This window comes from Monodon monoceros, unplaced genomic scaffold, assembly GCF_005190385.1.
Source record: "Monodon monoceros isolate NGI ecotype Baffin Bay Population unplaced genomic scaffold, NGI_Narwhal_1 Super_Scaffold_21, whole genome shotgun sequence".
Taxonomy (NCBI): Eukaryota; Metazoa; Chordata; class Mammalia; order Artiodactyla; family Monodontidae; genus Monodon; species Monodon monoceros.
In genome coordinates this window covers 6,655,047-6,678,747 of record NW_021703778.1, presented here as the reverse complement: position 1 = coordinate 6,678,747, position 23,701 = coordinate 6,655,047, and the positions used below count along the sequence as shown (strand labels likewise).

The window sequence follows — 23,701 nt, the reverse complement described above, 5'->3', positions numbered from 1 at the left end:
AAAAGGCAGTGTGTTAGGCAGATGGTTTTGGGGGTCAAGGTGGGAGAGAGTGTAACATGGCAAGCAGCGTGGTGCCATATGTACTCTGGCTGTTCTGAACTAGCAGTTGACTTAAGCATCACTGGGGAGGGGGGGCATTCTTTGGATTTTACTTAGATCTAAAATGAGTTTAAAATTTCAATGCTTTAAAATGTTGCATGCTAAAGAAATCAACCTTTTATTTAAAAAATTTTTTAAACATCTTTATTGGGGTATAATTGCTTTACAGTGATGTGTTACTTTCTGCTGTGTAACAAAGTGAATCAGCTCTATATATACATATATCCCCATATCCCCTCCTTCTTGTGTCTCCCTCCCACCCTCCCTATCCCACCCCTCTAGGTGGATACAAAGCACCAAGCTGATCTCCCTGTGCTATGTGGCTGCTTCCCACTAGCTATCTATTTTACATTTGGTAGTGTATATATGTCCATGCTACTCTCTCACTTCGTCCCAGCTTACCCTTCACCCTCCCCTTATCCTCAAGTCCATTCCCTACGTCTGCGTCTTTATTCCTGTTCTGCCCCTAGGTTCTTCAGAACCATTTTTTTTTTTAAGATTCCATATATACGTGTTAACATATGGTATTTGTTTTTCTCTTTCTGACTTACTTCACTCTGTGTGACACATTCTAGGTACATCCACCTCACTACAAATAACTCAATTTCTTTTTATGGCTGAGTGAGATTCCATTGTATATATGTGCCACATCTTCTTTATCCATTCGTCTGTCGATGGACACCTAGGTTGCTTCCTAGTCCTGGCTATTGCCAATAGAGCTGCAGTGAACATTGTGGTACATGTCTCTTTTTGAATTATGTTTTTCTCAGTGTATAAGCCCAGTAGTGGGATTGCTGGGTCATATGGTAGTTCTATTTTTAGCTTTTTAAGGAATCTCCATATTGTTCTCCATAGTGGTTGTATCAATTTACATTCCCACCAACAGTGCAAGAGGGTTCTCTTTGCTCCACACCCTCTCCAGCATTTATTGTTTGTAGATTTTTTGATGATGGCCATTCTGACTGCTATGAGGTGATACCTCATTGTAGTTTTGATTTGTATTTCTCTAATGATTAGTAATGTTGAGCATCCTTTCATGTGTTTGTTGGCAGTCTGTATATCTTCTTTGGAGAAATGTCTATTTAGGTCTTCTGCCCATTTTTGGATTGGGTTGTTTGTTTTTTTGATACTGAGCTGCATGAGCTGCTTGTATATTTTGGACATTAATCTTTTGTCAGTTGCTTCATTTGCAAATATTTTCTCCCATTCTGAGGGTTTTCTTTTTGTTTTGTTTATGGTTTCCTTTGCTGTGCAAAAGCTTTGAAGTTTCATTAGGTCCCATTTATTTATTTTTGTTTTTATCTCCATTTCTCTAGGAGGTGGGTCAAAAAGGATCTTGCTGTGATTTATGTCATAGCATGTCTGCCTGTGTTTTCCTCTAAGAGTTTGATAGTGTCTGGCCTTACATTTAGGTCTTTAATCCATTTTGAGTTTGTTTTTGTGTATGGTGTTAGGGAGTGTTCTAATTTCATTCTGTTACATGTAGCTGTCCAGTTTTCCCAGCACCACTTATTGAAGAGGCTATCTTTTCTCCATTGTATATTCATGCCTCCTTTATCAATGATAAGGTGACCATATGTGCATGGGTTTATCTCTGGGCTTTCTATCCTGTTCTGTTGATCCATATTTCTGTTTTTGTGCCAGTACCATACTGTCTTGATTACTGTAGCTTTGTAGTATAGTCTGAAGTCAGGGAGCCTGATTCCTCCAGCTCCGTTTTTCTTTTTCAGTATTTCTTTGGCTATTCGGGGTCCTTTGTGTTTCCATACAAATTGTGAAATTTTTTGTTCTAGTTCTGTGAAAAATGCCATTGGTAGTTTGATAGGGATTGCATTGAATCTGTAGATTGCTTTGGGTAGTAGAGTCATTTTCACATTGTTGATTCTTCCAATCCAAGAACATGGTATATCTCACCATCTGTTTGTATCGTCTTTAATTACTTTCCTCAGTGTCTTATAGTTTTCTGCATACAGGTCTTTTGTCTCCTTAAGTAGGTTTATTCCTAGGTATTTTATTCTTTTTGTTGCAGTGGTAAATCAGAGCGTTTCCTTAATTTCTCTTTCAGATTTTTCATCATTAGTGTATAGGAATGCAAGAGCTTTCTGTGCATTAATTTTGTGTCCTGCTACTTTACCAAATTCATTGATTAGCTCTAGTTGTTTTCTGGTAGACTCTTTAGGATTCTCTATGTATAATATCATGTCATCTGCAAACAGTGACAGTTTTACTTCTTTTCTGATTAGGATTCCTTTTATTTCTTTTTCTTCTCTTATTGCCATGGCTAAAACTTCCAAAGCTATGTTGAATAATAGTGGTGAGGGTTGGCAACCTTGTCTTGTTCTTGATCTTAGAGGAAATGGTTGCACTTTTTCACCTTTGAGAACGATGTTGGCTGTGGGTTTGTATTATATGGTCTTTATTATTTTAATGTAGGTTCCCTCTATGCCTACTTTCTGGAGAGTTTTTTTTTTTTTAGCATAAATGGGTGTTGAATTTTGTTGAAAGTTTTTGTGCATCTATTGAGATGATCATATGGTTTTTGTCCTTCAGTTTGTTAATATGGTGTATCACATTGATTGATTTCTGTATATTGAAGAATCCTTGCATTCCTGGGATAAGCCCCACTGGATTGTGGTGTACGATTTTTTGGATTAATGTGCTGTTGGATTCTGTTTGCTAGTATTTTGTGGAGGATTTTTGCATCTATGTTCATCGGTGATATTGGCCTGTAGTTTTCTTTCTTTGTGACATCTTTGTCTGGTTTTAATATCAGGGTGATGGTGGCCTCGTAGAATGAGTTTGGGAGTGTTTCTCCCTCTGCTATATTTTGGAAGAGTTGGAGAAGGATAGGTGTTAGTTCTTCTCTAAATGTTTGATAGAATTCGCCCGTGAAGCCCGCTGGTGCTGGGCTTTTGTTTGTTGGAAGATTTTTAATCATAATCTCAATTTCCGTGCTTGTGATTGGTCTGTTTATATTTTCTATTTCTTCCTGGTTCAGTCTCAGAAGGTTGTGCTTTTCTAAGAAACTGTCCATTTCTTCCAGGTTGTCCATTTTATTGGCATAGAGTTGCCTGTAGTAATCTCTCATGATCGTTTGCATTTCTGCAGTGTCAGTTGCTACTTCTCCTTTTTCATTTCTAATTCTGTTGATTTGAGTCTTCTCCCTTCTTTTCTTGATGAGCCTGGCTAATGGTTTATCAATTTTGTTTATCTTCTCAAAGAAACAGCTATTTGTTGTATTGGTCTTTGCTATTGTTTCCTTTATTTATTTTTCGTTTACTTCTGATCCGATCTTTATGATTTCTTTCCTTCTGCTAATTTTGGGGGTTTCTCATTCTTCTTTCTCTAATTGCTTTAGGTGTAAGGTTAGGTTGTTTATTTGAGATGTTTCTTGAGGTAGGATTGTATTGCTAAAAACTTTCCTCTTAGAACTGCTTTTGCTGCATCCCATAGGTTTTGTGTCACCATGTTTTCATTGTCATTTGTTTCTAGGTTTTTTTTTGATTTCTTCAGTGATCTCTTGGTTATTTAGTAGCGTATTGTTTAGCCTCCGTGTGTTTGTATCTTTTACAGTTTTTTTCTGTAATTGATAGCTAGTCTCATAGCATTGTGATCGGAAAAGGTACTTGATATAATTTCAGTATTCTTAAATTTACCAAGGCTTGATTTCTGACCCAAATATGATCTTTCCTGGAGAATGTTCCATCAGCACTTGAGAAGAAAGTGTATTCTGTTGTTTTTGGATGGAATGTCCTATAAATATCAATTAAATCCATCTGGTTTAATGTATCAGTTCAAGCTTGTGTTTATTTATTTTCATTTTGGTTGATCTGTCCATTGGTGAAAGTGGGGTGTTAAAAGTCCCCTACTATGATTGCGTTACTGTTGATTTCCCCTTTTATGGCTGTTAGCATTTGCCTTATTGTATTGAGGTGCTCTTATGTTGGGTTGCTATATCTTCTTCTTGCTATATTGCTATATTGCTAATTGCTATATCTTCTTCTTGGAATGATCCCTTGTGTAGTGTCCTTCTTTGTGTCTTGTGAGCCTTTATTTTAAAGTCTATTTTGTCTGATATGAGAATTGTTATTCCAGCTTTCTTTTGGTTTCCATTTGCATGGAATATCTTTTTCCATCCCCTCACTTTCAGTCTGTATGTGTCCCTAGGTCTGAAGTTGGTCTCTTGTAGACAGCATATATATGGGTCTTGTTTTTGTATCCATTCAGCCAGTCTATGTCTTCTGGTTGGAGCATTTAATCCACTTACAATTAAGGTAACTATCAATATGTATGTTCCTATTACCATTTTCTTAATTGTTTTGGGTTTGTTACTGTAGGTCTTTTCCTTCTCTTGTGTTTCCTGCCTAGACAAGTTCCTTTAGCATTTGTTGTAAAGCTGTTTTGGTGGTGCTGAATTCTCTTAACTTTGGCTTGTCTGTAAAGGTTTTAATTTCTCCATCGAATCTGAATGAGATCCTTGCTGGGTAGAGTAATCTTGGTTGTAGGTTCTTCCCTTTCATCGCTTTAAATATGTCCTGCCACTCCCTTCTGGCTTGCAGAGTTTCTGCTGAAAGATCAGCTGTTAACCTTATGGGGATTCCCTTGTATGTTATTTGTCATTTTTCCCTTGCTGCTTTCAATATTTTTTTCTTTGTATTTAATTTTTGATAGTTTGATTAATATGTGTCTTGGTGTGTTTCTCCTTGGATTTATCCTCTATGGGACTCTTTATGCTTCCTGGACTTAATTGACAATTTCCTTTCCCATGTTAGGGAAGTTTTCAAGTATAATCTCTTCAGATATTTTCTCAGCCCCTTTCTTTTTCTCCTCTTCTTCTGGGACCCCTATAATTTGAATGTTGGTGCATTTAATGTTGTCCCAGAGCTCTCTGAGACTGTCCTCAATTCTTTTCATTCTTTTTTCTTTATTCTTCTCTGTGGCAGTTATTTCCACTATTTTATCTTCCAGGTCACTTATCCATTTTTTGCCTCAGATATTCTGCTATTGATTCTGCTATTGATTCCTTCTAGAGAATTTTTAATTTCATTTATTGTGTTGTTCATCATTGTTTGTTTGCTCTTTAGTTCTTCTAGGTCCTTGTTAAACATTTCTCGCATTTTCTCCATTCTATTTCCAAGATTTTGGATCATCTTTACTCTCATTACTCTGAATTCTTTTTCAGGTAGACTGCTTATTTCCTCTTCATTTGTTAGGTCTGGTGGGTTTTTATCTTGCTTCTTCATCTGCTGTGTGTTTCTCTGTCTTCTCATTTTGCTTAACTTACTGTGTTTGGGGTCTCCTTTTCGCAGGCTTCAGGTTTGTAGTTCCTGTCGCTTTTGGTGTCTGCCCCCAGTGAGTGAGGTTGGTTCCATGGCTTGTGTAGGTTTCTGGTGGAGGGGACTAGTGCCTGTGTTCTGGTGCGTGGGGCTGGATCTTGTCTTTCTGGTGGGCAGGACCATGTCCAGTGGTGTGTTTTGGGGTGTCTGTGAACTCAGTATGATTTTAGGCAGCCTCTCTGCTAATGGGTGCGGTTGTGTTTCTGTCTTGCTAGTTGTTTGGCATGGGGCCTCCAGCCCTCGAGCTTACTGGCTGTTGGGTGGAACTGGGTCTTAGTGTTGAGATGGAGGTCTCTGGGAGAGCTCTCGCTGATTGATATTACATGGGGCTGGGCAGTCTCTGGTGGACCAATGTCCTGAACTTGGCTCTCCCACCTCAGAGGCTCAGGCCTGACACCTGGCTAGAGCACCAAGACCCTGTCAGCCACACGGCTCAAAAATGAAGGGAGAGCTCCTCTTCTGCCCCGTGCCCAGTGGGTGGGCCCAGGCGAGGCAAGAGGAGGCCCAGGCCTGGTGCTCGGGATGCCTGGTCCCACGTACCGTTTCCACATGTTGTTTGGCAGCAACAGACTGAGCCGGCTCCTCCAGATCAGGTGGTGGGTGGCGAGAAGGGAGAGGACAGCGTGGAAGGATGCAAGCTTAGAAGCCCAGAAATCAACTTTTAATGTGATCACAATTCTGAAGGAGAAAATCTGCTGTCTGTGCGGAAAAGAACATTAGGCCCTAGGGAGGTACTGTGTTGGCATTCATGGATAGCAACCAAAGGTGTTCATGTTTTGGTTCTTCCTGAGGTCACCAGGGTGCTGTGTCTTATAAAGGTAACCTGCTAGATGGTCACCTTTCACAGAGGAAGTGTGCAGCTCTGGAGGGAATTCTGCCTTTTCTCAGAATTCTCCAAGGAGGGATCCTTATCTTATTTTGCCCACTCTAGGCACCCAGATCTCAACTCAACCTTTAGAAAGTTTTGATGCTGTTCAGTGTCTGCATGTAAAATGGCTGGAAGTGACAAAGGTATCAACAGAATTTGGGGAGAAGGCTGAGCTCTTGTTGCACACATACAACTAGAAAGCACTTTGCTACTCTCAAGACACGACAAGACTTCTTTCACGTCCCCCACTATGAGCGTGTGCAGGCTCTGACCGGTGGGGCTAGCCCATTATGGATTATTCTGGGTGTGCCGCGGGGAAGTCTTGCCCCACTCAGCTAGTTTGTACTGGGATGGCGCATTGATTTTCAGCACCAATATTCCTGAATCTTATTTCCTTTTACGTTTTTTCATCTGGGATACATAGGCACCTCTGGACCACCCTGAGTTTTTAGATACGTCTAGGCTTTAAAGTGTGAGTGAATATACAGTATGAAGTGAAGGATTCATCCTACTGCTTGCTTTCGGCTATAAGAAAAGCATCCAGGCACTGGGTTCTTTTCACTGTAATTCATGAACACCAGAGAAGTGGCAACTATTTAAATACCTTTATGAGCAATAAATTGCTCTGTATTAAATGGTTGATAAATATTAGAACTCAAATGTGTACATTAAATGTACCAAATTCCAGTGAAATACAAATTGAAAGAAAGTAATATTTGAAAACAATTACCAAAATATTTTAAAATGCTGACAGAATTATGAAGGAAATGGTATTTTAGGTTAATGCAAATTGATCTAGTCCTCTTAACATATATTATCAAGAACTACAAAATTCTTCATATACTTTAACCAAACCACCTCACTCTTTTGAAGTTCACTCATTGAAATAACCAAAAAGAAGCCTCATGTATGAAAGTATTCAATTTAATGCTATTCTTAATATATGAATCTGTGAACAAATATTTCCAATAGGAGGGTTGGTTAAACAAATGATGATCTGCTAATTGGATCAAACATTGGGTAACTATTATAACAACACTGTGTGAACACTATAAATAGGATAAAAAATGTGTGTATCTCCAAGCTTTACAATGGGAGCAGGTTACAGGAGTACATATTTCCCATGATTATTACTGTGCACATATGTATATTCATTCATTCACTTTAGAACGGTTTTTGAGCACTGACTATATAACAGATGTTGGTGCTAGGTGTAGGAAACACAAAGGTGAAAGATATTCCTGCTCACACAGAGGGTCGGCCCAGCTGGAAAACAGTCATGAGAACAAATGGAAAAGTGTAGTCATTCACAAAATGCCATTGGAGAACAGGAGGAGGCTTTAAGTTGGCTGAAGACTCGAAGAAGGCTTCATAAAAAAGCAAAGATTTTTATATGGACAAAATTTGACAGCAGTGTAGAGAAAAGAAATCAGTTGTATGAAAGTGTAGGTATTAGAAATGACTCACACCTTTTTAAACATATGTATTGCGATTTAATTCACATACCATAAAATTCACCGATTTAAAGCATACAATCCAGTCCTTCTTAGTTTATTCATGCAAACATCACCATAATCTAAGTTTAGAACATGTTCATCATCCCAAAGAAGTGTCGTGATCTCGCTCTTTCAAATCTCTTCCAATGTTAAATGTTTTTGTAGTAAAGAATCAAGGCGTGGGACTTCCCTGGTGGCACATTTGTTAGGAGTCCACCTGCCAATGCAGGGGACATGGATTTGAGCTCTGGTCCGGGAAGATCCCACATGCCGCGGAGCAACTACTGAGCCCGTGCACCACAACTACTGAGCCTGCACCCTAGAGCCCATGAGTCACAACTTCTCAGCCTGTGTGCCACAACTACTGAGCCCATGTGCCACAACTACTGAAGCCTGTGCCCCTGGAGCCCGTGCTCTGCCACAGAAGAGGCCACCGCCACAAGAAGCCTGCGCACCGCAACGGGGAGCAGCTCCTGCTCGCCTCAACTAGAGAAAGCCCACACAGCAACGAAGACCCAATGCAGCCAAAAATAAATAAATAAATAAATAAGTAAATGAAGGCGTAAAGACAGAAACCTTTGATGTCTGTCATTGTGGGAAAGCTTTATGTTGCTTGTGAAACAAACCACAAATATGTCATCATGTCTTTAATTTTTAATTTTATTAATGAGAAGGTAAATAGGTACATGAAAATCTTCACAGATATGTACACGTGTATTTAAATAAAGCAAGAGTTGAGTTCAAAGAGTGGGGCTTCAGTGGCGACTGGTCCGTGTTGTTTACTTAGTGTATAAAAATCTCCAAGTTTATAAAACTTGATTTGCCCATTTTTTTTCCCATTCTTAAAAGCTAGCTGCAAGTATTTCAAAAGGCATATCTAAAATATAGATGGATTCTAAGAGAAGCACGGCACATTATGAATGATGAAAGTGATTGGCTTTACATGATGAGAAGCAGATTCACTCAGTGCACTGGTAGAATATTCTCCATGCGGAGGGGGGGCAGGGATGCTCAAGAACGCACCTGACCTCAGTGTTCGTTGATGGCCGTCTGTGAACTGCCTGCAGGTGGCAGCGCCTGTCCTTCTGGACGGGGACGACTCTTGGCTGAGACTGTGAGCCTGGAGCTTACCTCTGAAGTCCTCATACCTGCTCTGTTCTGGATCCAGCCTTGCCCCTGGCACCTCGAGTCTCCTCCAGGTGTCTGTACGCCCTGGCTCATAGGGTCCCAGACCTAAGAGTTCCTTCGCACAGGTTAGCTTAAAAGGCAATAGGTGTGTTTTCTCAGGGATCTTTTATTCTCTCTTGGCCAGAAGTCAGGCATGACGAGAAGAGTTAGGGCTTTATTTGGGGGAAGAGAGACCCATCTCTGTGGTATGATTGGAGAGACATCCCTCCAATCATCTTACAGAAACGGCCACCTCCCTGTATGACCAATTCTACCCAGACAACTAACACCTAAGACCCCCTGAGGCTGGTGTGGGACCCTCCAACTCTTTGAAACATGTGCAGTTCTCACCCAGTGAGCCACACACACTGGGAGCCAGACTTGGGTTCCTGACAGCTTGAAACCACTACTGTGACAGAATTTAACTCACAAGCGGGCAGAATACAAACTGTTCAGTGTGTTCGTCCATGTGCCTTTCGTTTGGTTTCCAAAGAAGTTGTGCAGCTGTAACCAAATGGCTCCTCTCCAGGTTAAGTCATGACCGAAAATTTAGTGTGTGTGAGTCTGGTTCATCTTTCAAATCAAGTGTGATTGTTGAAATAGGGATATAAATTTTCCAACTGCTTCATAAACTTAAGGATTTGGGTCTGCTGGTTCTATCATACTTAATATTCAGGATATTAATTTTAAAAATAACTAATGCCAGTGTAAACATGCTTTTGATACATAGGTCTATAAAATATTGCACATAAATATAAAATTTGTTCAACATCTCTTCATAATAGTTTTTCGTTATCATAAAAAGGATACAAACTTGGGCAGACTATATAAATTTGGCTGGTCAATTTTACTTGAAAAATGATACTGTTACACATGATTATGGATTATTTACAAGAGTTTTAAACATAAAGTTTCTGTGATGGTTAAATTAAAGACAATGGGAAAATAGCTTAAGTAAAAATTATTTTCCAAAGTCATGTACTATAAAGATTAGCAGTAAAAATGAATAGTAAAGTGGGAATAGGCAATTCTAAATAAAATCCCTAGGAACATGTTTTCTAGGTTCATCTCACATCTGCCTAACTTTATGTTTCCTCCTATTTATGTTTAACATGTCTTTTCTGTGAATATAAGTTTGAGGTGTAGTAGAAAAGAATAGGTGTTTAATACCAAGCTAAATGTTGGCATTGCCTCTTGTAGATATTAAAAATAATATGTTTACCCAAATTATTAAATTGCTTTTTTATTAATGGACTCTAGAAATTTTACCGTTACTTTTAAGCACCACCTAGGGTCAAGAGTCCCTGGAAATTTGTATGTTGCTAATTAAGTCAACGGAAAGATTATTATTTTTTTTTTTTGTAAAAGGAAATACAAATGCAACTTTTTGCAAAGCTAACTTAAGCAGATGTGAGGCCCTGGAAAGTGTGAATAAAAGTAATTTCAGGTAGAAGGCAGCAAGGTGTTGAGTGAAACGGTCTTCGAATACCAATTTGCTTTTCTTTAACGCTGTCTAAATCCTGACTGAGTTCTGCTAAATGATATATTATGCACAAACTGGATATCTCGGAAGGAAATCTAGTGAGTGATTTTGAAAACCAGCGAACCAAATCTTAGTTTCCAAATCCTCTAGAGTATCAGCCTAGAGCCATGGAAAATAAATAAATAAATCGTTATCCTCACTTACAAAGATGATCTTTGCCGTTTCCAAAGTACTTTCACAGTCCCAACAGCATAGGTTGGTCTCCCTGAGCAGTAACGTCATTAGAAATGTTTCTTTTCCAGAGGGAGGTGTCAAATATTCTGTTGGATACAGTAGTGTCGGAAGGTTTGGTCCTAGTTCACCTTCTAAAGTCTATCCTAATTCAGACATTGCATCTTTGAGACTTCAGTTGGATTTATCTGGAAAGCAACCTCATGTTCCCATACCCATTTCAAAGTGTCTGCCAAATACGGAAGGACTCAAGCCAAAGACATCTTCCGCGATTGTCCATTGTTTCTGCAGCGTCAAGGATGCTTCCTTCCGGAAAAGGGTCACTGGGATCCGAGGCAGCTTTTCTAAAGCACAGTGTAGACAAGGTGATACCATGGCCTTTCCAATTCTTAGGACACTGGCAGGTAGAGGAAAACCTTGGTTGAACCTTCCTGATCCTTCTTTTCTTTGAACTGGACCAGTGTCGGAGTTTGTTTGGTCTTTGGTTTTCCTTTTCACGCCTCAGGGGTTTTCTCATTGGTCAGCTGTTCCCTGTCATTCATATCATCCTGGGGCGGTCTTGCTCGGTCAAAGAATCCGCACTACAAAGAGAGAAACAGGCTAGCAAGTCAGGTCATCCTGAGAATTTGTGGAAGTCCTCATTCTAAGAGTTTTCCCTTTATTTGTTGTCTAAGGAATTTGGTGCTCTGAGAATATAATCTGCCCAATTCTCCAGATTAGGAGGTGAAAGCAGTGTGTTCTTTACCTGCAGAGAGGAATTCATTGCCTACACAGAGCGTCTGTGTCCTTCCTGCCATGTCCATGGTGGTGGGAGAATGTTCATTTTATATAAACCACTTATGGACCTCGTATATTTTTCTGGAGTTACAGCAACCTGGCCCAAGGAGTCCCTCTCTGCTTTCGACATGTTTTCTGGAGCCAGCAGCAATGTGAACTGCCAGCCAGGGATGGCAGATTCCTGAAGTGGACTGTGGGCTACCTTGGGATGGACTGAAGGAAGAAGTGAGGAGATGCTTGTCTATCTCTCTGCACTTGGTGGAACATACAGTATATGGAGGAAAATTAGATGGGTCCTTTATTTCAATCCCAGAACATCTTCGTGACTCTGAAAATCAATTAGCAACTCGGGGAAGAGGTGATTATAGAATTTTCATTCTCCTGAATTTCAAAGGAGTACTTGGTCTAGGAGAATATAACTTTTCCTAGGAACCTAGAACCTTAATTCTTATTGTTTCTTAGGTTGGAAGCCCAATTTGTTGGGTTTGACTTATAACCATTGAGTCATCTTTCCTTTGTAGGACTAGTGCAATATTCTATCAATTGCTATGTATCATTGCATCATTTATGGACATAAAGTTTCTATAAATAACAGGCTAACATGAAAGTGTATTTGTAAAGGTAGACTGTGCAATAGACCTTTGTGGGCTCAGGATGGCACAAAACAGCTGATAATGATCAGGAAAGCCATTATTTAACTCGAAAGGCAAGGTTTTCTCAGTTTATTCAGCATGCCTCATGTTGTTTCAAAATAAAAATACACTATGATTTTGGAGAATGCCAACAATAGCGATTAACTAAGATGTGACTGGATTAATTACCTTCACAGTCATGTCACTGTGACATTGTTTCTATTTTGGAATGGAAAGCTCTGTGAAACTTGGCAGTACTGTGGTTTGGGGACCAGAAATTAACTCACATTGTAGACTTTTAGTAGAAACTTCAGCAAAACACATGAAAGAGTAAGTTAAGGCTTCTTAATGGAGATGGACTAGTTGGCAAGATCAGAAAAGCAAGTGTGAGAATATTAGAACATGCATGATCTATGTGGTGTCATTGAAAGCCCATGTAATAATTAATTACTATACTAATTGCATCCGTGTAGTGCTTATAAAGAAAACTCTCAAAGTATTGCTGATAGGATTGCGTCAACAAAAAGCTGAAGATCTCGATTAATTAAATAAGAAAAAGAAGTCTTCATCATAACATGATCACTCCAAGCGTATTGGAAAGATCACAGGTCTTAGTTAATAAAGTCCAACTCTCTTTACATTTATTTACAAGAAATTACAAGATAAAAGTGGCAGTAAACACGCTCAATCTTCTTAAATGTCAGTTTCACAAGCATACTAAGTTTGCCAAAGCAAACAAGACCATTTTCCCTTCATGTCCCTATGTTGGAAATTCCCAAATCATGCCTCTAGCCTTGTCTTTTAAAATCCTAGGTATATCCTTCTAAATCGTCTCCGTGGCCTCTCTACTGAAAAAGGAAAAGAAAGCAAATAAACTTACCTTCCATAAAGCCAAGGTTAAAATGGCCAGAACCAGTAATCCAAGAAGTATTGCTAGTATTATTACCCATAATGGGATCGAGAAGGAAACATTTGGGGTTGCCCAAATAACCGATGTTTTAATCTGGAATGGAACATAAAAGAAATGAGCTCTAACTTGAAAACTACTGGGTGAAATAGAGCAGTAATTACCAGTATAATACTGGGGGGAGTATTTCTGAAAGGATCCATGCAATAATTGAAATCACCCCAGGGGAGATTTGATGGTTTACAGCACTCAAACATGGCATCTTAAAAATTGGCACATTCTCAGGCCTCCCAGGTTAGGTGCAAGTCCAGTTACAGACACTTGGTGGGTGTTTGGCTTATACCAACCCAGAAACCCTAGAATAGAATTGAGGTGGACCAGGAACCAACAAGGTGGAAAGGAGTTACCTTAAATTGGGTTGGACCTTTTACGGCAAAAAATGGCTAAAAGTAAACCCTACAAAAAGCCAAGTCTGCCCACATGTTTCTCCACAGAACTGGGCTCACCTCACTGAGAGGTGAGCTTGCAAACAACCATGGACTGCTGGAGTGCAAGAAGGATAGACATCACCTAATTCCTCATTTTACAGATGTGAAAATTGAGTCCCAGGGAACTAAAGTGATCCACAGATCTAATTAGTGTCACTGCCTCTTTAGCCCTAGGCTCTGTGCTCTATCAAGAAAGAGCCCATCATTGCTCTAGTAATCACAGTCATGTAAGGCCATGATGCATTTTATGAAAGTAACTCACATTTTATGAAAGTAACTGTAGTCAGCGACATGAATGCTAATTGTCCCGATGTATTGGAGCTGCCTTCGGTCTTAAATCCAATTTTCAGTTGCTGTTGGGCCTCACTGAATTCCCCACTGTTGCAAGGGAACTTCGACGAAAAATGAGACCTTCCCAGCAGGACTGCACGCTCCATGTGTGTGACCCACCCCTGCCTCCCCACGTGGGAAGAAGCAGCTCTACTATAGCCCATGTGCTGGGGACCTCTGCCTCTGGAGACTCCCAAAAAAACCAAGGAGAGACCCAGCCCTGCCGCACACACCTGCTGTCAAAGAAAAGAGAAGGAAAAATATTCTTGGATCTAAAATGTTACTCAGTAAAGCAGGCCTATCTGGTTTTAGAGAGAAGTGAGCATCGCCTCAGTTGAACTGGTTCATGTGCTCCTGGTTTTAACTGTGTTGGTTGGAAGGATCCTGAGTCTCGTCCTGACCCACATGCAGAAACTCTAGGCCACACTTCCCTACCCCACCAGGAGGTGAGGGTGAACTCAGGGTGGGGTGGTGGTTCTGGTGCTTCCCCTGGCTGGAAACATGGGTGTTTTCAGAGCCTGTGCCCTAGTGCTGGGTCCTGCCTCTGCTCATGTCTTTTTTTTTTAAATATTTATTGATTTGTTTTTATTATTTATTTATTTATTTTGGCTGTGCCTGGTCTTAGTTGCAGCATGCAGGATCTAGTTCCCTGCCCAGGGATCAAACCCAGGCCCCCTGCACTGGGAGCGTGGAGTCTTACCCACGGGACCACCAGGGAAGTCCCTCTGCTCACATCTTTCCTTCCACCTTCTTAACTAGATTTGAGCATTCTGCCTGTGCTCTTCTTAGCCTGTCAAGGTTCTTATTGCTCCTTCATCCTGGTCCACGTCCCTTGTGCCACACACATACTGATGACTTATTCACTTGATTCTCCAGCCCCAAGTATCATTTACATCCAGGCTGAACAACGACACTGATGGTGGTGAAACTGCTAGAGATTCCACATGGTGAGGAATGCCGGGGACTTGACAGATGCTCTCAGTGAGAGAAAGCCTAGCGTAACCTACTCACCTTTGTACCTTCCTCCTTTACCTGTTAGCTTCCCTGGCCGGTGTTGCCCCTATTCATCCAGAGCATCGATAAGAGGGTTCCATGATAGCAACGTTCCATGACCACAGAGGGATCACACTCACCCTACTTGACACAGTTTGAGGACAGGACACATGGTACCAATTTTGAAGAAATGCATTGCAAGGACTCAAACATCTCCATTCCAGTAATTTACTTTGAAGTGATCCTCTGCATGGATATGGCTCCACAAGCCAGTTGGGGATCAGACAGTTTCTCTTTATATCCCTTGGTGAATTACATCTGATAATGTATGAAATCAGTGCTCAATCCTGCATCTTAAGGTGCTCAGAGAAAAGGCATGAAATGATAGCTTAAAATAACCCTAATATTACTGGAGGCACACCGATACAGTTTTTTTTTTTTTAACATCTTTATCGGAGTATAATTGCTTTACAATGGTGTGTTAGTTTCTGCTGTATGGCAAAGTGAATCAGCTCTATGTATACATATATCCCCATATCCCCTCCCTCTTGTGTCTCCCTCCCACCCTTCCTATCCCACCCCTCTAGGGGGGTCACAAAGCACTGAGCTGATCTCCCTGTGCTATGCAGCTGCATTGCACTAGATATCTGTTTTACATTTGGTAGTGTATATGTGTCCATGCCACTCTCTCACCTTGTCCCAGCTTACCCTTTCCCCTCCCCGTGTCCTCAAGTCCATTCTCTGTGTCTGCATCTTTATTCCTGTCCTGCCCCTAGGTTCTTCAGAACCATTTTTTACTTTTTTTTTAGGTTCCATATATATGTGCTAGCATATGGTATTTGTTTCTCTCTTTCTGACTTACTTCATTCTGTATGACAGATTGTAGGTCCATCCACCTCACTACAAACAACTCAATTTCATTTATTTTTATGGCTGAGTAATATTCCATTGTATATGTGTATATCTTCTTTATCCATTCATCTGTCAGTGGACACTTAGGTTGCTTCCATGTCCTGGCTATCGTAAATAGAGCTGCAGTGAACATTGTGGTACATGACTCTTTTTGAATTATGGTTTTCTCAGGGTATATGCCCAGTAGTGGGATTTCTGGGTCATATGGTAGTTCTATTTTTAGTTTTTTAAGGAACCTCCATAGTGGCTGTAGCAATTTAAATTCCCACCAACAGTGCAAGAGGGTTCCCTTTTCTCCACACCCTCTCCAGCATTTATTGTTTCTAGATTTTTTGATAATGGCCATTCTGACTGGTGTGAGATGATATCTCATTGTAGTTTTGATTTGCATTTCTCTAATGATTAGTGATGTTGAGCATCCTTTCATGTGTTTGTTGGCAGTCTGTATATCTTCTTTGGAGAAATGTCTATTTAGGTCTTCTGCCCATTTTTGGATTGGGTTGTTTGTTTTTTTGATACTGAGCTGCGTGAGCTGCTTGTATACTTTGGAGATTAATCCTTTGTCAGTTGCTTCATTTGCAAATATTTTCTCCCATTCTGAGGGTTGTCTTTTCGTCTTGTTTATGGTTTCCTTTGCTGTGCAAAAGCTTTTAAGTTTCATTAAGTCCCATTTGTTTATTTTTGTTTTCATTTCCATTTCTCTAGGAGGTGGGTCAAAAAGGATCTTGCTGTGATTTATGTCATAGAGTGTTCTGCCTATGCTTTCCTCTAAGAGTTTGATAGTTTCTGGCCTTACATTTAGGTCTTTAATCCATTTTGAGTTTATTTTTGTGTATGGTGTTAGGGAGTGTTCTAATTTCATTCTGTTACATGTAGCTGTCCAGTTTTCCCAGCACTACATATTGAAGATGCTGTCTTTTCTCCATTGTATATTCTTGCCTCATTTATCAATGATAAGGTGACCATATGTGCATGGGTTTATTTCTGGGCTTTCTATCCTGTTCCATTGATCCATATTTGTTTTTGTGCCAGTCCCATACTGTCTTGGTTACTGTAGCTTTGCAGTGTAGTCTGAGGTCAGGGAGTCTGATTCCTCCAGCTCCGTTTTTCTTTTTCAGTATTGCTTTGGCTATTCGGGGTCTTTTGTGTTTCCATACAAATTGTGAAATTTTTTGTTCTAGTTCTGTGAAAAATGCCATTGGTAGTTTGACAGGGATTGTATTGAATCTGTAGATTGCTTTGGGTAGTATAGTCATTTTCACATTGTTGATTCTTCCAATCCAAGAACGTGGTATATCTCTCCATGTTTTTGTATCATCTTTAATTTTTTTCATCAGTGTCTTCTAGTTTTCTGCATACAAGTCTTTTGTCTCCTTAGGTAGGTTTATTCCTAGGTATTTTATTCTTTTTGTTGCAGTGGTAAATAGGAGTGTTTCCTTAATTTCTCTTTCAGATTTTTCATCATTAGTGTATAGGAATGCAAGAGCTTTCTGTGCATTAATTTTGTGTCCTGTTACTTTACCAAATTCATTGACTAGCTCTGGTAGTTTTCTGGTAGCATCTTTAGGATTCTCTATGTATGGTATCATGTCATCTGCAAACAGTGACAGTTTTACTTCTTCTTTTCCAATTTGTATTCCTTTTATTTCTTTTTCTTCTCTGATGGCTGTGGCTAAAACTTTTAAACCTATGTTGCATAATGATGGTGAGTAGGCAACCTTGTCTTGTTCCTGATCTTAGTGGAAATGGTTTCACTTTTTCACCATTGAGAATGATGTTGGCTGTGGGTTGGTCATATATGGCCTTTATTATGTTCAGGTCGGTTCCCTCTATGCCTACTTTCTGGAGAGTTTTTTTTTTTTTTTTTATCATAAATGGGTGCTGAATTTTGTCAAAAGCTTTTTCTGCATCTATTGAGATGATCGTACGGTTTTTATCCTTCAATTTGTTAATATGGCATATCACATTGATTGATTTGCGTATACTGAAGAATCCTTGCATTCCTGGGATAAACCCCACCTGATCATGGTGTCTGATATTTTTAGTCTGCTGTTGGATTCTGTTTGCTAGTATTTTGTGGAGGATTTTTGCATGTATGTTCATCAGTGATATTGGCCTGTAGCTTTCTTTTTTTGTGACATCTTTGGTTTTGGTATCAGGGTGATGGTGGCTTCGTAGAATGAGTTTGAGAGTGTTCCTCCCTCTGCTATATTTTGGAAGAGTTTGAGAAGGACAGGTGTTAGCTCTTCTCTAAATGTTTGATAGAATTCTCCTGTGAACGCACCTAGCCCTGGGCTTTTGTTAGTTGGAAGATTTTTTTTTTTTTTTTTGCGGTACACGGGCCTCTCACTATTGTGGCCTCTCCTGTTGCGGAGTATAGGCTCACGGGCCTAGCCACTCCATGGCATGTGGGATCTTCCCAGACCGGGGCATGAACCCGCGTCCCCTGCATCGGCAGGTGGACTCTCAAGCACTGCACCACCAGGGAAGCCCAGTTGGAAGATTTTTAATCACAGTTTCAATTTCAGTGCTTGTGATTCGTCTCTTTACATTTTCTGTTTCTTCCTGGTTCAGTTTCGGAAGGTTGTGCTTTTCTAACAAATTGTCCATTTCTTCCAGGTTGTCCATTTTATTGGCATAGAGTTTCTTGTAGTAATCTCTCATGATCCTTTGTATTTCTGCAGTATCAGTTGTTACTTCTGCTTTTTCATTTCTAATTCTGTTGATTTGAGTCTTCTCCCTTTTTTTCTTGATGAGTCTGTCTAACGGTTTATCAGCTTTGTTTATCTTCTCAAAGAAACAGCTGTTAGTTTTACTGATCTTTGTTATTGTTTCCACATTCGATTTTTAATTTACTTCTGATCCGATCTTTATGATTTCTTTCCTTCTGCTAATTTTGGGTTTTTTTTTATTCTTTTTTATCTAAATGCATTAGATGCAAGGTTAGGTTGTTTATTTGAGATGTTTCTTGAGGTAGGATTGTATTGCTATAAACTTCTCTCTTAGAACTGCTTTTGCTGCATCCCATAGGTTTTGGGTCATCGTGCTTTCATTGTCATTTGTTTCTAGGTATTTTCTGATTTCCTCTTTGATTTCTTCAGTGATCTCTTGGTTATTTAGTAGCATATTGTTTAGCTTCTATATGTTTGTTTTTTTTCTTGTAATTGATATCTAGTCTCATAGCATTGTGGTCAGAAAAGATACTTGATACGATTTCAATTTTCTTAAATTTACCAACGCTTGATTTGTTACACAAGATATGATCCATCCTGGAGAATGTTTCATGAGCACTTGAGAGGAAAGTGTATTCTGTTGTTTTTGGACGGAATGTCCTATAAATATCAATTAAGTCCATCTTGTTTAATGTATCATTTAAAGCTTGTGTTTCCTTATTTACTTTCATTTTGGATGATCTGTCCATTGGTGAAAGTGGGCTGTTGAAGTCCCCTACCATGATTGTGTTACTGTCGATTTCCCCTTTTATGGCTGTTAGCATTTGCCTTATTGTATTGAGGTGCTGTTATGTTGGGCACATAAATATTTACAATTGCCCTATCTTCTTCTTGGATTGATCCCTTGATCATTATGTAGTGTCCTTCTTTGTGTCTTGTGATAGCCGTTACTTTAAAGTATTTTGTCTGATATGAGAATTGCTTCTCCGACTTTCTTTTGATTTCCATTTGCATGGAATATCTTTTTCCATCCCCTCACTTTCAGTCTGTATGTGTCCCTAGGTCTGAAGTGGGTTTTTTGTAGACAGCATATATATGGGTCTTTTTTTTGTATCCATTCAGCCATTCTGTGTCTTTTGGTTGAGTGTTTAATCCATTTACATTTGAGGTAATTATCAATATGTATGTTCCTATTACCATTTTCTTAATTGTTTTGGGTTTGTTTTTATAAGTGTTTTCCTTCTCTTATGTTTCCTGCCTAGAGAAGTTCCTGTAACATTTTTTTGTAAAGCTGTTTTGGTGGTGCTGAATTCTCTTAGCTTTTGCTTGTCTGTAAAGGTTCTAATTTCTCCATTGAATCTGAATGACATCCTTGTTGGGTAGAGTAATCTTGGTAGAGTAACCCTAACCCTAACCCTAACCCTTTCATCACTTTGCATATGTCCTGCCACTCCCTTCTGGCTTGCAGAGTTTTTCTGAAAGATCAGCTGTTAATCTTATGGGGATTCCCTTGTATATTATTTGTTGCTTTTCCCTTAATTTTCCCTTAATTTTCCCTTAATTTTTGATAGCTTGATTAATATGTGTCTTGGCATGTTTCTCCTTGTATTTACCTTGTATGGGACTCTCTGTGTTTCCTGGACTTGATTATTTCCTTTCCCTTATTAGGGAAGTTTTTTGAACTATAATCTCTTCAAATATTTTCTCAGTCCCTTTCTTTTTCTCTTCTTCTTCTGGGACCCCTATAATTCAAATGTTGGTGTGTTTAATGTTGTCCCAGAGGTCTCTGAGATTGTCTTCAATTCTTTTCATTCTTTTTTCTTTATTCTGCTCTGTGGTAGTCATTTCCACTATTTTATCTTCCAGGTCACTTATCTGTTCTTCTTCCTTAGTTATTCTACTATTGAATCCTTCTAGAGAATTTTAAATTTCATTTATTGTGCTGTTCATCATTGTTTGCTCTTTAGTTCTTCTAGGTCCTTGTTAAACGTTTCTTGTATTTTCTCCATTCTGTTTCCAAGATTTTGAATCATCTTTACTATTATTACTTTGAATCCTTTTTCAGGTAGACTGCCTATTTACTCTTCATTTGTTTGGTCTGCTGGGTTTTTACCTTGCTCCTTTATCTGCTGCGTATTTCTCTGTCTTCTCATTTTGCTCATCTTACTGTGTTTGGGGTCTCCTTTTTGCAGTCTGCAGGTTCATAGTTCCCGTTGATTTTGGTGTCTGCCCCAGGTGGGTAAGGTTGGTTCAGTGGGTTTTGTAGGCTTCCTGTTGGAGGGGTGTGGTGCCTGTGTTCTGGTGGATGAGGCTGGATATTGTCTTTCTGGTGGGCCGGACTGCGCCTGGTGGTGTGTTTTGGGCTGCCTGTGAACTTAGTATGATTTTAGGCAGCCTCTCTGCTAATGGGCGCGGTTGTGTTCCTGTCTTGCTAGTTGTTTGGAATGGGGTGTCCAGCACTGGAGTTTGCTGGTTGTTGAGTGGAGCTGGGTCTTAGCGTTGACATTGAGATCTCTGGGAGAGCTCTCGCCAATTGATATTACGTGGGGCCAGGAGGTCTCTAGTAGACCAATGTCCTGAACTCGGCTCTCCCACCTTAGAGGCTCAGGCCTGACACCCGGCTGGAGCACCAAAACCCTGTCAGCCACACGGCTGCAGCATCCATCTGCCATTATTGTTGCTTTCTTTCTTTCTCAACAACTGAGCACGATAACATACACCCTCTTTCTCCTGAACCAGGAGAAGCTGAAGGAGAGCTGGTGGGAGCAGGAGGGGCCACAGTCACAGTTGAGGCTTGACGCCAACAAAGTCAAAACAGCGCGAACCCCCTTCTTCCTGCACCCTGCACCAACTTTCCCAGCATGTGAGCTGCCGCATCACTTTTGCCTTATGATACAGTTTTCAGAATGAGAATTTCAGAATTTTGGAACTACAAAGGGTAGTAGTGGTCATGCACTCATAAGCCAGTTACAGTGACCTAGGAGATAGAAAATCTGGTGCCATGGACAATTCTGAGGTTTCTTGTAAATGTTTCTTCCCCCTAAGCTCTAAGTCCACTAAGGAAACAACATAGTTTTGGTCTGTATTTTGTGCATGTGTTAGAGATCACCAAAATTTACTAATAGATAATTTACAGGAACACAGGCAACAATACTTTTCCATGTTCCCTCTTCTGATTTACCTAATTAATATCTGAAGTCACCTCCCAATGTTTCATTTTAACATAGGAAACAGTTCTAATTTTGTAAGTTAAAAAAAACGCTAAGCTAAAGGAGTTGAAATAAGGGCTGATGGTCTGTTCAAATTGTTGGTTTAATAAAAAGAAATGGAATGAGAGAATAGCTGCTGAGTTTTTGCTGAGTTTCTTTGCCACTTGGCTATTGCAGGCTTCAATGTCTTATCTATAAAACTAGTCTGTCGGCATACAGATGGCCAAAAGGCACGTGAAAAGATGCTCAACATCACTAATTATTAGAGAAATGCAAATCAAAAGTACAACGAAGTATCACCTCACACTGGTCAGAATGGCCATCATCAAAAAATCTACAAAAAATAAATGCTGGAAAAGGTGTGGAGAAAAGAGAGCCCTTTTACAGTGTTGGTGGGAATGTAAATTGGTACAGCCACTATGGAGAACAGTATGGAGGTTCCTTAAGAAACTAAAAATAGAGCTACTGTATGATCCAGCAATCCCACTCCTGGGCATATATTCGGAGAAAACCATAATTCAAAAGGACACATGCACCCCAATGTTCACTGCAGCTCTCTTTACAATAGCCAGAACATGGAAGCAACCTAAGTGTCCATCGAGAGATGAATGGATAAAGAAGACGTGGTACATATAGACAATGAAATAGTTCTCACCCATAAAAACGAACGAAATAATGCCATTTGCAGCAACATGGATGGACCTGGAGATTGTCATACTCAGTGAAATAAGTCAGACACAGAAAGAGAAATATCATATGATATCGCTTATATGTAGAACCTTAAAAAATGGTACAAATGAACTTATTTACAAAACAGAAATAGAGTCACAGATGTAAAAAAACAATCTTATGGTTACCAGGGTGGAAAGGGGGGAGGGATAAATTGGGAGATTGGGGTTGACATGTGCATACTACTATATATATAAAATAGATAACTAATAAGGACCTATTGTATAGCACAGGGAACTCTACTCAATGCTCTTGTAATGGCCTATATGGGAAAGAATCTAAAAAAAGAGTGGATATATGTATATGTATAACTGATTCACTTTGCTGTACAGCAGAAACTAACGTTGTAAATCACCTATGATCCAATAAAAATTAAAAGAAAAAACCAAACCCCACCCCCCGCCATGGTCTACCTGTGGAAACAAGCAGGAGAGGTCACTCACAAAGATCTAATAATGATATTTGCAGGTTTTTTTTCAGAAGTGATGGAAAAGTACAAATAAAATACCCCATTTAATACCCCATTAAACTGAACAGGGTATGCTTATTAGGGTGTCTAGAAGCAGAAAACAGCTTTACAAGGTATAATTACAAAATCTGCTGGCTTTCTGTTTGCATTTGCTTCCAAAGAGTCTGACAACAGTCTTAAAACAGTCTCAGAGAAGATGATCACTGATGTCCTTATCCGTTCCAAAATCTGAAATTCTCATCACCAAAACTTTTGCCAGTCTGCTCCTGGTAACATTATGTTCATTTGAAAAATACCATTTCATACCCTTTCTCTGAGCCCTTTCAATGGAAGGATTATGCATGTCATATACGTTCACCATCTGTAATTAACTAAGGGGAAAGGACATAGAGATTTAAAGGAAGGCAAACTCAGTGACTTTGCCCCCAAGCCTGCATTCTGCTGTCCTCTCCTGCTGCCTTTAGGACTTGTATGTGGCACGGAGGCTGCCCGATCTCTATCTAAACCGGGTGCAGGTGCAGCGACCTTCCGTTGCCCCTGGTGGTTCCCTAAGCTTATCCAGGTTTTTCACTGCCTAGTCGAGAAGTTGTTACACTAGAGACAGTAGAAATACAGAACAACAGTAGTGCCCCAGAGCACTTCCTCGGATTTCCAGGGCTGAGGATTTAGATGGCTGCTGCTAGAAAAGGGTGGATGAGTCAAAGGTAACACATCATTGGGAGAGTCATCCAGGTCTTGGAAGGAGAGGTCTTTCTGAGAACACATTGATTAGGGAGTCAGGTGACATATTCAGGTCTGTAAATGGCAACGGGGCATTTCATCTGCAAGTGGAAACAGGTAAAGCCAAGCTTTCCTGAGACTCAATACTCTGTATAGACGAGAAACTTGAACTCTACAGGCAAG

At 39.9% G+C, this 23,701-nt stretch overlaps 1 protein-coding gene across 1 annotated transcript in view; it reads right to left on the bottom strand.

The window, feature by feature from the left end:
* Positions 1-8,236: 8,236 nt before the first annotated feature.
* The window catches only part of ITGA8 (integrin subunit alpha 8), a 180,798-nt gene continuing 165,333 nt past the window's right edge, over positions 8,237-23,701 (bottom strand). The window contains exons 29-30 of the mRNA XM_029236499.1: positions 12,970-13,092; positions 8,237-11,261 (exon numbers count right to left, since the gene is read on the bottom strand). Coding sequence (XP_029092332.1) covers positions 11,175-11,261; positions 12,970-13,092 — 210 coding nt within the window. The 3' untranslated portion in view covers positions 8,237-11,174. The remainder of the gene's footprint in view (positions 11,262-12,969; positions 13,093-23,701) is intronic.